Below are 12201 nucleotides of genomic sequence, written 5' to 3'. Positions count from 1 at the left end.
TTATTTGATTAAGCTTGTTGTGATAATTTTTTATATTTGGATGATATGACTTATGAAAAATTATGCTCGTTTTCAGGATAAAATTGAGGTTTTTATGGCTATTTCGGTTATTAAATATTTAACTCGTCTAGTGGATAATTTGTCTAAAACTTCAATGGAGAATGATATGTTGGATTTCAACGTGATCAAGTTTTTTGGTATTAATACTCGTACCGGTAAAGTTTTTCATCATCTTCTTGTTATATGGGAGTTTCATTCACCAAACTGAGATAAAATTAACAGTGACGGGGTTGCTAAGGGATATCTTGGTCTTCCTACTTGTGGATGAGATATTTTTCGTGGGAGTATGGGAGAATTTATTGGAGCTTGCTGAGTTTTGTGGAGTTATACATCCTATGGAGGAAGTTCAAAAGATGGGGCTTACTAATGTTTGGCTGAAATGTGATTCTGTTTTGGTTTATGTTGCGTTTACTGCTAGGACCAATGTTCCTTGAATGTGTCGTAATCGATGAAATACATTTATGTGGTAAAATCAGGTTTAGGGTTACTCATATTTTTCCATGAAGGGAATACATGTGGTGATATAAGTGGGTTAATTTAGGATTTATTCATAGAGAATTTTTTAATTGGTATAATAGGCTATCATCTAGTCTGTCCTTAGAATTCTTTATGAATAAGTATAGTTTACCTATGTATCGTTTTTTGTTAACATATGGGTTTTGATCTAATCCCCATATTTTTTTTTAATAATACATTTTTTTCAGGTGATGACAAATAATTGTTGTTACTTGAGGTGTCAGTATAACTGAGATGTCAAGTTGCATAATGATACCTAACATCAAACTTTTATTTAAAAATATAATAGAAATAATAAAATAAAATTACAATATCAACAAAACATATACAATTATATAAAATAACAAATGTATATAATAATAAATATTATTTTCATAAATTTTAAATATATTTAATAAATTTATTTGAATTTAGCACAAAATTATTTTTTATTACAAAATAGCAGCAATTATAAATATTATATATTAAAAAAAAAAAACTCAAACTTAAAAAAAAAATATCATAACTCATTATTAAAATATTCTTTAATAACAAGGATACAAAATTGTAAATTTAAGTTTTACACTTTTAAAATAATTTTTAAATTATCTCCTAACTATCACACTATTCACAAATTTTAATAAATCATCTTCACAAATTCACTCTATCATCCTTCAATCCAACATATTCTCTATAATTTTCTCTAATCTATTTTTTTTTTCTCTCCACAAATTTTCACCACAATCCAAATAATCAGGTTGTGCAAATTGAGGTTGTGCAAATTGAGGGAGGAGATGAAATCAGAGAATTGTGAGCAGTCATATCTTCATCTAAAAGATGAGATTGTCTTGCCACTGATAATTGTGTACTCTCATTTAACCGTTGTTTGATGGACCCCAATCATCCGCATTTTCTTAATTTCCCAGCACCACCAATCCAAATCTGCTCTCAACATATCAGACAACATTCAGAATTTGCATAATCACGCACAACATTAGACTACAACAAGTCCAAAACCACTTAATGCAATTTTTTAGTTTGTTTCACTCCAAACTTGGTAGACTTAGTTGTCACAGTTAACTTTAAGCAGTTGGAAACATATTGGGAGAAAACAAGGAAATGGTAGACATACTATAACATTACTTAAACTGTCCATAGTGATTAAACTGTGTGAGAATACAATGCTTAAAATAATGAGTAGCTTGTGCTTAAACAGTGCATGATTGAAAGAAAGCGTGTTGTGAGAGGAAGAAAGAGAAGTGGTTAAGGTGTGGCTTTTGTTGAGGGCCCATCCTCAACCTCAATTCTCTTTTGGGATGATTGACACAAGATACGAATTCAGAAAAGGAGAAAAGGGGAAGTTGTGATGTAAGAAAATCAGAAAGTGTTTTGTACTAGTAGTTAGTGAGTTTGATGAGTTGGAAAATGTGAGTGCAGCACAGCTCAGTTGCACATGATAAAGAATCCACTATACCTATGCCTTGCCTTGTCAAAGGCGCAAATCAAGGAAAAAAACATGACCCAATCAAAACTCCCTGCAACTGCTCTTCATCATTCTAACCCAAGAAACATTGTGTTCTCATCATTAAAACTGTGCTATGCACTACACTTTTTCCAACACCTCACCTCAAAAACACACACCCCTTCAAATTCAACTTCCATTAATACATCCTCTCCATCTTTCTCTCATTCATTCACACACACACATGGTTATGGTTATGGTTGGAGTGTAAAGAAATAGAACAACATGATCGCAGGTTGTTTCAGCCAACCCAACACCCCTTCTTCATCAAGCAGCAGTTACTGTTCCCAAGTGCCTCAGAATGTGGTAACATGCATATACCAAACTCAACTATGCAACTCCCCCACTTATCTCACTCTCAGTTGGTCCAAAGCCCTTTTCTCTCACTCCTTAACAGTTTCCGCTGCAGATATCTTTTCCATCACAATTTCTCTCAACTCCTCAACCCTCTCCTTCTTCGGAACACGCCGCGGTTCAAAATCCATTCGCCACCGCAAAATCAAGCTCCACTGGAACTTCACGCGCGCAGAGTTCGCACATAACTCCGCCGAACCCGAATCGCGGTTCTACCTCGCAATCTCCCACAATGGCAAGCTCCAATTCTTCCTCGGCGACCTTCTCCGCGATCTAATGCGGCGGCAGAAGAAGCTCGAGGCTAAGGGCAGCAGCAACAGCCTCGTCGAGCCGGTTCTGCTGTCGAGGAGAGAACATGTTTTCGGAAGCAGATGCTACGTGTCACGTGCGGTGTTCATGGGGTCCAAGCACGTGATAGAGATCGAGTGCGGCGGCGGCGGCGGCGTGATGCGTGTGAAAGTGGACGGCGAGACGCGGTTGGTGGTGAAACGGTTGGCGTGGAAGTTCCGAGGGTACGAGAAAATATTCATCGACGGAATCGAAGTGGAGTTTTACTGGGACGTGTTGAGTTGGGTGGTTAACGGCGAGGAAGAGAACAACAAGAAAAACGGTCACGGTGTTTTTGTGTTTCAAGTGGGAGACGGAACGGTGTGGCCAGAAATGGTTGGGGCAGAAAAAAAATTAATAAAGAAAAGCGTTTCGGGTTCAAGCGTGTTGCAGTGGGCAGAGGAGAGTAGTGAGTGTGGGAGGACTTCGTCTTCTTCATCCACCAAGTCTTGTGGCAGCAATGCCACTGGCTTCTCTCTCTTGCTCTATGCTTGGACTGTAAATTAATTCTCATTCTTTCAATTTCTTCTTTCTCCCTCTTCATTCTTTCAAGGGATTTCAACTATTTTGTTCATATATATCTATAATGATGCAAAACACATGTAAGGGCTTGGCTTTGTGACTTATGAGACACTTCATTAATATTCAAAACTCGTACAACAAATTGTGACTCATGTATGGCTCCCACAACATCTTCTCCATATATACTTACTTTATTTAATACTCATGATAGGGCTTTCACACACCACACATACAAAGGTAACCATTGCTTTCTTATACAGATGATCATGAGCTTCGGGAGATTCTCTGCAACATCACCTGTTCTGTTATCTTTCCGCCCACCATTTTCTATTATTAAAGCAATCTCACTTTTTTAATCTTTCAAACCATGTGTAATCAATTGCTCCAATTTTTATTTCTTCCCACCTCAAAATCTTTCGCATTTCAATTCAAAAAGTGTACTTCAAATTGTATGAAGATTGAAAAATGTTATTAGTTTAGTTTATCTCTTAATTTTTTTTTTGTAATAAATCTCGTGTTACATGTGCCATCACATGAAAAATTGAAGAAAGTTTCAACTAGTCAATAGAGATTTGCGTTTGCGGGAGAAAGCGTATGAAAGGACATTCCGACATTAACTTTGTTCTATAAAATATTGAATTTGTTTATCTCCTAGTTTCTTCTTATTTGATTAGGTTTTACTTTAATAATATATTTATCATTTTCTTTTATTATACTCTTAATATTTAGAATAAATTTTAAATAATTTTTATGTATTTGTTAGGTTAGACACGAAGAGAATGTTTTTTCTACTATGGATCATCTATTCTGGAAACCACAACACCACATTACCATCCAAAACTTTCAAGGATAATTTCGGTATTTGAAACAATACAGGGGTGCAGGAAGAAATACCCTAAAACAAATCGTGTGCTTCACAATTTTATTTTGGGCCCAAGGGCATTTACAAAAAAAACATAAGTAGGGGGCCTGGGAAAAGATAGATATTATTGAAATTGATTAATTAGAGGAAGCAGATTCATTGTACCTGGGTCTCAGGTGAGTGTGTACAAGTGAAGTGAGTGAACTCAACTGAAAATCCTTCAATCCAATAATCAGCCATGGCAGCAGAACCCACGCGCCCCGTCAAAATCATCGCCGCCGCCGACGACTTTGGAGCTCCTCTCAAAGACGCCCTCGTCGCACACCTCCGCTCCCTCACAATAGAAGTCGAAGATCTCGGAACCACTTCCTACTACTCCGCCGGAGCCGAGGTCGGTCGCCGAGTCTCCCAATCCTCCGCCGTCCGCGGCCTCGTCGCGTGCGGCACAGGCGCCGGGGTCTCCATCTTCGCCAACAAATTCCCCGGCGTCTACGCGGCCACCTGCCTCATTCCATCGGACGCCGTCAACGCCCGCTCCATCAACAACTCCAACGTACTCGCCGTCTCCGGCAAGTACACCTCGCCGGAAGCCGCAATCGAGATTCTGGACGCCTGGCTAAACACGCCGTTTAAGTCCGCGTGTCCCGCCAACGATGGCGAGCCCTGGCCGCGGGAGATCCATACTTTTCTGGAGCAGTCGCTCGTGGAGATGCCGGAGATCGGAAAAGAGGGAGCGTTCGACACGTGCGCGGTGTGCTGTCTGGTGAAGAATCGGGAACTGAATCCGATCGAGTTGATTCCGGGCGGTTCGATGAAGATCGTGAGGGAGACTCCGACGTCAGCGTTCGTAAGGTTCAAGGCCGGGAGCGTGGAGCCCGCGCACCACCACACGTTCGGGCACGACTTGGTGGTGTTGGAAGGGAAGAAGAGCGTTTGGAATCTGACTAAGGAAGAGAGATACGATCTGACGGTTGGGGATTACTTGTTCACTCCCCCAGGCGATGTTCATAGGGTTAAGTACTATGAGGATACTGAATTTTTCATCAAGTGGGATGGCCATTGGGACATGTTTTTCGATGAGGATCTCCACACTGCCCAGAATGCCATCGATAAGGACTTAGCTTTAACCAACTCTACACTTTCTTAATCTCATCTCTGTACCCTTGTTAATTACCTTCTCTCTGTACTCTGTTTTATCAATTTCATCAATCACACTCTGCAATTTTACAATACGAACAATAACAAATTGAACCAAGAAAATTTGGGTTCGGACTCGCGAGTGAACCAAGAAAGTGAAGGACAATCTAATGCAATTCAGTATTGTAAATTTGCAAGCAACAAATATATTGGGAATCAATACAGGCCAAGAATGTGCAGATTCTAAGTTCTAACCAGAACACAAGCATGATCATTCACACAGTTTTCTTGGCCTAAAACAGTAAAATATGATATTACCAGGACTGATCTGATCGTTTAAATTTATAAACATTAAACTGAATAATTGTGCTTTTGTAAGAACTGTACTGTTACTTCAACCTAATATAATTTATTTATCGAAACTATTGGAGTTTTAATTGCATAAATAAACATTGATCCTGTATAAACTAAATGCTAGTTATACTTCAATAACAGTAAAAGCGTAAAAAGATCACTGATATGCTAATTAGTGAGCTGGATCATCATCTGGATAATGGAGAATGATCGTCGATCTTGTTGTGAAATACGGAGTGAACATATGGAAAATGGAGAATGATTGCGGATCGTGTTGTGAAATACTGAGTGAACAAAATTGTTTCACTGCCGAAGTTAGTTAAAGTTACAGAAATTTTTAAAACTGTTAATATGAGTAACAAAGGAGAGAATTAAGTAACAAATGATATATTTATAACCTCAATTTTTTAGATAACTATATTACAACTCTTAATGATATTATTTTAATATGTTTTTTATATTATTTAATTATAAATGTATTTTTTATTATATATATTTATTAACTATACAACTTTAAGAGAGTGATTTATCATAAGTGTATATTTATAGGTCTTTAGCTTTATAGGTGGTTAAAACGAGTTAATTATCAAGGTTGGATTAAATGAGTTAATTATCAAGGCTTTCCATTATCAATTGCAACCAAATCTGTAACAGATATCTAATTATTCAGAGGTAACTTAGTCTACGTTTGAATATTGCGGAGTTGGGTACTACAAGGTGGAAGTTAGTTTTTCTTTTTAGATTACACAATGTTCTTATACGATGTGGTAAGTATAAGTGTATTGAATAGAGTGCGAGAGTTTGTATTTATAAACCTTTTAGAATCTGATTTGTTGATCTTGTGATAATCATTTATGACTCATGAATAGTCTTTTGTAATAAAAGTTTATTGATTAGTCATTTGATGATAATTAGAGTATCGTTATGAGATATATAAAGTTATTTTTAGTTATAAATTGTGAAGCTTGGATGCGTCCAAAATCGAGCTGTTTGTGCTTCCGACACGTCGGCAATGTGGATACGCGGTGGGTGCGTGCACGACACGGTGTCGGACGCAACTGTATGGGCCAGATACGACCTTCTTTCAGAACACGTCGGAGGATACACGATCCACTCCTTGGACACGCTGGAGGGACGCGGTTCACTCTGTAAACCTTTATTTCACATAAAATCTTAACTAAAATCTCAAATAAAACTCTCATTTCACAGAAAATCTTAACTAAAATCTCAAATAAAAATCTTATTTCAGAAAATATTAACTAGAATCTCAAATAAAACTCTCATTTCACATAAAATCTTAACTAAAATCTCAAATAAAATCATAAAATCTTAAACAAATCATTTAATAAAAAAAATATAAAAATCTTAAAAAAATCCAGAAATAAAAAAGGAAATTAAGAATAAATAATATATTTTTCCCTTAAAAAAATATAATTTGAAAAACAAATTCTATAAAATAAATTTATACATAGCCGTGTCTCGTGTCCTATAATTTTCAATTTAGCCGTATTTTCGTGTCCGTGTCGTATCCGTACCCGTATTCGTGTCTGGGCTTCATAAGCTATAAACACACAACTTAGAAACTTTTTTATGTGCAAAAAATAATTTCAAATTACATAAATTGGAAGTGAATTTTTTAAAGTGAAGATTTCATATTTAGAAAGGTGGAAAAGAAAAATATGGGGGTGCAAAACAAAATAGCCTCCTTGTAAACTTAGAAGCCCAACATCTAAGCCTTGGCCCGTATATTGATTAATTGATACACACGGATTTGCATTTCTCATTTTTATTGCTCCAATATGACAGACTCCTCGAGACGCATTGGAGAGTTTATAAATGTAAGCTTTAAAAAGTATACACTAAGACCTTTTTTTACAAGTTTCTCCCAATAAAAAGTTAAAATTAGTTCATTTGCTTGAAATAATTTTCAAATAATTTAAATTGTGCACAAATCAATTTTAATTTCTAAAACAACCCATTTCATTGTTTTATTAATTTTCTCTCATAAAGTTCTTTTAAAAAAATTGTCCTAGAATGTCTCTTTTCTCATCTATTTAAAGGCTCAAGTTATCCTATCCACACAAGTTTTTAAGTTCATCAACTTACCTGCATACGTAACTATTATCCAGTTACAAGATTGACTTTTAAAAAAAATGTTTCTTTTTATCAGCCACTATGATTTTATTTTGCAAATCCGATATTGTTTATGCGAAACCCTAAACCCTAAAAAAATTGTTTTAGAAACTAAGAAAGTTGTAAAACCTAGAAGGTTGCTACTTGCACACGTAATGGAGGAGCTGATTAAAAATACACTTAAGTTAAAATTTGGTATATGGTAATTAGAATATTGATTGTTGTTATCTGTGTCCCTTTATCTATTTTTTACGTATATTTGTAAAATATAAAGTGTAAAATACTCAACACGATTTAGCAAGTTAATAATATTGTAATTAATGAAAGATTTTGTACATATGGTGGAGTTATACATACGTATATCTCTTTCTTTGAAAGATCTTAGAATCTGAAACCATTATCGGATTAAACTTTAATCGTTTGTAGTTATAGATAATGTTTGGTCGCAAAAGTATTGCTCTAAGAGCAGGTCGCAGAATCTTTCTTTATTTTTCTTTTGCTTGTAGAGCTTTTGAAGAACTAAAAAAGCTTTTGTTGGTACACACAAGTACTGAGTACATGTACAACTTCTAACAAATTTAAATTGATGCGCTTTTCTTTAATTAGGAATAATATGCATTTATTTAGAAATCCATGAAAGAGATTGGTGGAGATGTTTGAATTGAAGAGGATTTTCTTGGGAAGCATGATGCACCACTGATTAAAAGAGGGTTCTTGAGTTGAATACTAAAAAAGGGCAAAGTTTTCTACGTGGAATAAAGAAAGGCACTATCCTAAAGATGATATCTAGAAGTGGAGGGCAAAAAAAGTTGCATCCTTATCTTTAGGCCAATAATAATGATTAAAAAGGTAGCAACTAGCCCAACACAAACTTTTCCACAAAAATTCACCAAATGTGATGCGATGCGTATTGAGCGTTCCACAATCTAAAGCACCCAATAAATGAAATGTTCCCAAAATATTAAAAGCAAGCTTAGGTGCTTTTGGGAGCCCTATTTGGCTTTTTGCATTTGGGAGAGCCAATCAGGGAATCACTATGCATGCATGGTTTTGGAGTGGATAAAACCTAACGTACCCCCAAACCCTAGAGGTGAGGTGGGCATCAAGTAATCAACGTTTTAAATGCACTTCCCCTCCCTTTAATGCTTTTGGCCAAAAAGAAGTTTCTAAACACATCTAGACAAAACCTTAAACCTTATATCCTATATTTCGTATCAACTAGATATAAACTCAATTTACAATATATATAAAGTTAATTCTCAATTTATAAAACAATTTTATGAGAATAAATTAAATTTAAATTCAGTTCTTTATGTTGTATTAGAATTTTATATCATACCATTCACGAATATTAATATTCACGTACAAATATATTCAATAGAGATTAATGTGATATTAGAGTCTCTCATACTACTAACTGACATATAACATATTGATAGTGTGTTTTGTTTTATCTCTTTGACGATATGTTTTGTTTTTTGTGTCAACCATTTGATAATTTTTGTTGTTGATTGAGTTGGTGGGTCTATTAGTAGGACCATAACACAAGTAGGGATATAATGTTATGGATAATGAGAAGTAGGAATGGACACACTCGTGTAAGATGTAAGATTAGAGAATTACTTTAATTTTATGTATATGTGTTATGTTATATTTAGTTCTGGGTAAAAGTTAAATATCCCTTAAATATTCTACTTATTATTATTTTTTATGATATAAAGGTTAATATGGTATTAGTGCTTTTAGTATCAGTTATGAAAATATAGATAAGATTATTAGGTAAAACTCAGACTCAACTTATCAATTAAGATAAGATTAGTTAAAACTCACATACAACTTATCAACTAAAATGATAGGAGTTAAGAATCTAAAATTAAACTTAGTTGATAAGATATAAAAGAGATAAGTTTGGCGGAAGTGATTTTATGAGCGAGTATGAGAGTTTTGGATAAAGATGCAGATGCATTTCACAAATGGTTTCATCGTGATTCTAATATCTCATATTGGACACTTTGGCTTACTTGTAAAGCACATCTTTTAGGTACACTTTCCGTATTTAATTTCCTTTTCATAATTCATTTTCTTCTACGTACTTTATTCCAAACAGGGTCTTATAATCTTGCACCAATTCCATTACCAAAGTTAAAAGAAAAATCATTTCCCTTAAACAAGTGTTACGTAATAATAATAATAATAATTTTATACTATTATATGAAATCAGCTACATGATTTTCTCGTATATATTCTACACATTCTTGTGAAGTGATATTTCATACAATAAACCATATTTGACTGTACTTTGAAAAGTATATTAAGACAACTCAAATTAGAATTGATTTTGTTGATCACTTTTTATAAACATTTATTGGAAAAAATATTTTTCAAGAAGTTTAAATTAATTTATTGTCGATCATTTATAAAAATTTTAAAAGTATTTTTAATTTGTACTTTTGACTAAAATAAGTATTTCTTTTTTAATTTCCTTCTCTCGTGACGTTTTTATAGATAAATTTATTCAAACAGTGTGAATGGATGGTCCATAAGGACAAAACTGGGGTTTGGATTCCAATTTTCAACGATAGCTAGCTATAAATGAACAACGTGAAAATTGATTCTTTTACGACAAAACTTACTTATCAGTTTGAGTCAAATTATGAATTTTAATTTTTGAGAACGAGAGAATAAAAAAAAGAAAACGTAATTTAAAATGAAAAAAATCTCTTTACTTTTTCATAAATACTTTTTAAGGAACTTTTATAAACTAGAGATGATAATAACTAATTATTTCACTAAAATTCTTACATTTGTCATTTAACTGAAAGTTAGATTCTATATATTAACTTAACCAAACCTAAAAGTTTAATACTAAGCCCATAAAAACTAAATATCCATACTTATTATTATTATTATACTACACAATGTCTTGAACATGAAACATCCAAGATGATATGTACAATATAGTTAAATATATTTTGGTCATTTAAGATAAATTTTTTAATTAAGTATGTTTTATGATAATTAAACTATATTTAATGTTAAATTAATAAGAATGATTAACTATGAGTAATTGAGGTTTTAAAATACAAATAAAATTGATTTTCCGATGCGTGAACAATCACTATCCGTAAGGATCAGAACTAGTAAGTTACTCTTAAAAGAGTAAATACCCAAATATAACCCAGAAATATAATTATCTTCACAACTAAATTAACTTTGATGTTGCACTTTCAAAACTGAATTTGATATTTCTTTAATAATGTTCTCCATATTTCTGTAATAACAGGACAAAACAATGTGAGTTTACAAATTATTTTTCTGTTTCTTTCGCAATATCTGCTTACGGTTTTACAAATAGGTTGGTCACAATCAATTAAACTAAAATACACACATTTATGATAACATTTATTACCTCCTGCTTTATAAAAATCTCATTTAAAACGAATAGGAGGAAGTATTTCCAGATCATACAAACAAAAAATTATTATTATTATTATTGTGTTGGGTGGTTGATGAGTAGTTTAATAATTGACAGAGTAGAAATGGAGAAAGTTGATGAAAAGGGCATAGGATAGGATCACATTTGTGTGTGCAATGTGCTGTGCCTTCAAATCAGTGCACCCTAACCTCCAAACACAACACAACTCCATTTTACACTTCTCACTTCTTCTTTCACCCAAACAAAACACAATACCTTCTCTTTTCTGATGTTTCTGTTTGATTTATACCAAATTCCCACATTCTCACACAATACCTTTTCATTCCTTACCTGTTAATGCCACTCTTTGCCTTCTCATCAACTAATCTCATCACACAACTTCTTCTTCAATGTAACATAACAATAATATCATTTATTATCACTGATAATAACAACTTAATAGTAATTATACACAATTTTTTTATGGTTTGTTTATAATACTCAAAATATAAGATACTACAACTTAGTTTTAATATATATAGTATTTTTTTAGGGAAAAACCAGGTCTATTTAATATGTTGATGACGACAAATAATATTTTGACACTTATTGAAAAAAATACTTCTACTTCGTAATCTATTTTAATAATATAATAATATATTATTAAAATATTATTATTTTGATTTTTTTTTTTTATGAGTATCAAGATATCACATCCCCGTGATGACATTTGTATAGACTTTTCCAAAAGTACTATTAATTGTACTCTGTTAGTCTTCTGTGAGAAATATATAAATACTTATTTTATTTTTCTTACTCATAGTTTTTTATTTTATTTAATAACATTTAATTTTTCTTTTCTTTTTTTTTTCATAAATTTTTCTTTGACTCAATGTGTTTATTTCCTCTTCAGCAAAAACATTAATTATTGTTTAAATGAGTTATTTAATTTACTATGAGTGAATAAATGGCTCTGGGCCGAAAGGGTGAAAATATTATCATCAATTATTATTACTTTTG

The 12201-nt window shown here is 33.2% G+C and overlaps 2 protein-coding genes across 2 annotated transcripts; both read left to right on the top strand.

Moving 5' to 3' along the window:
• Positions 1-1928: 1928 nt before the first annotated feature.
• On the top strand, positions 1929-3432 carry LOC137831766 (uncharacterized). The gene has a single exon (XM_068639574.2). The coding sequence runs from the start codon at positions 2303-2305 to the stop codon at positions 3263-3265; it is 963 nt and encodes a 320-aa protein (XP_068495675.1). The 5' UTR covers positions 1929-2302; the 3' UTR covers positions 3266-3432.
• Positions 3433-4067: 635 nt separating this feature from the next.
• On the top strand, positions 4068-5374 carry DRT102 (DNA-damage-repair/toleration protein DRT102). Its single transcript, XM_068639575.1, has one exon. It carries the CDS (start codon positions 4381-4383, stop codon positions 5287-5289), a length of 909 nt encoding a protein of 302 aa, XP_068495676.1. The 5' UTR covers positions 4068-4380; the 3' UTR covers positions 5290-5374.
• Positions 5375-12201: the final 6827 nt, after the last annotated feature.

This window comes from Phaseolus vulgaris, chromosome 6 (genome assembly GCF_051622355.1).
Source record: "Phaseolus vulgaris cultivar YP4 chromosome 6, ASM5162235v1, whole genome shotgun sequence".
NCBI classification, from domain to species: Eukaryota; Viridiplantae; Streptophyta; class Magnoliopsida; order Fabales; family Fabaceae; genus Phaseolus; species Phaseolus vulgaris.
The sequence above is the reverse complement of the archived record's forward strand: the minus strand, read 5'-3'. Positions and strand labels throughout refer to the sequence as shown.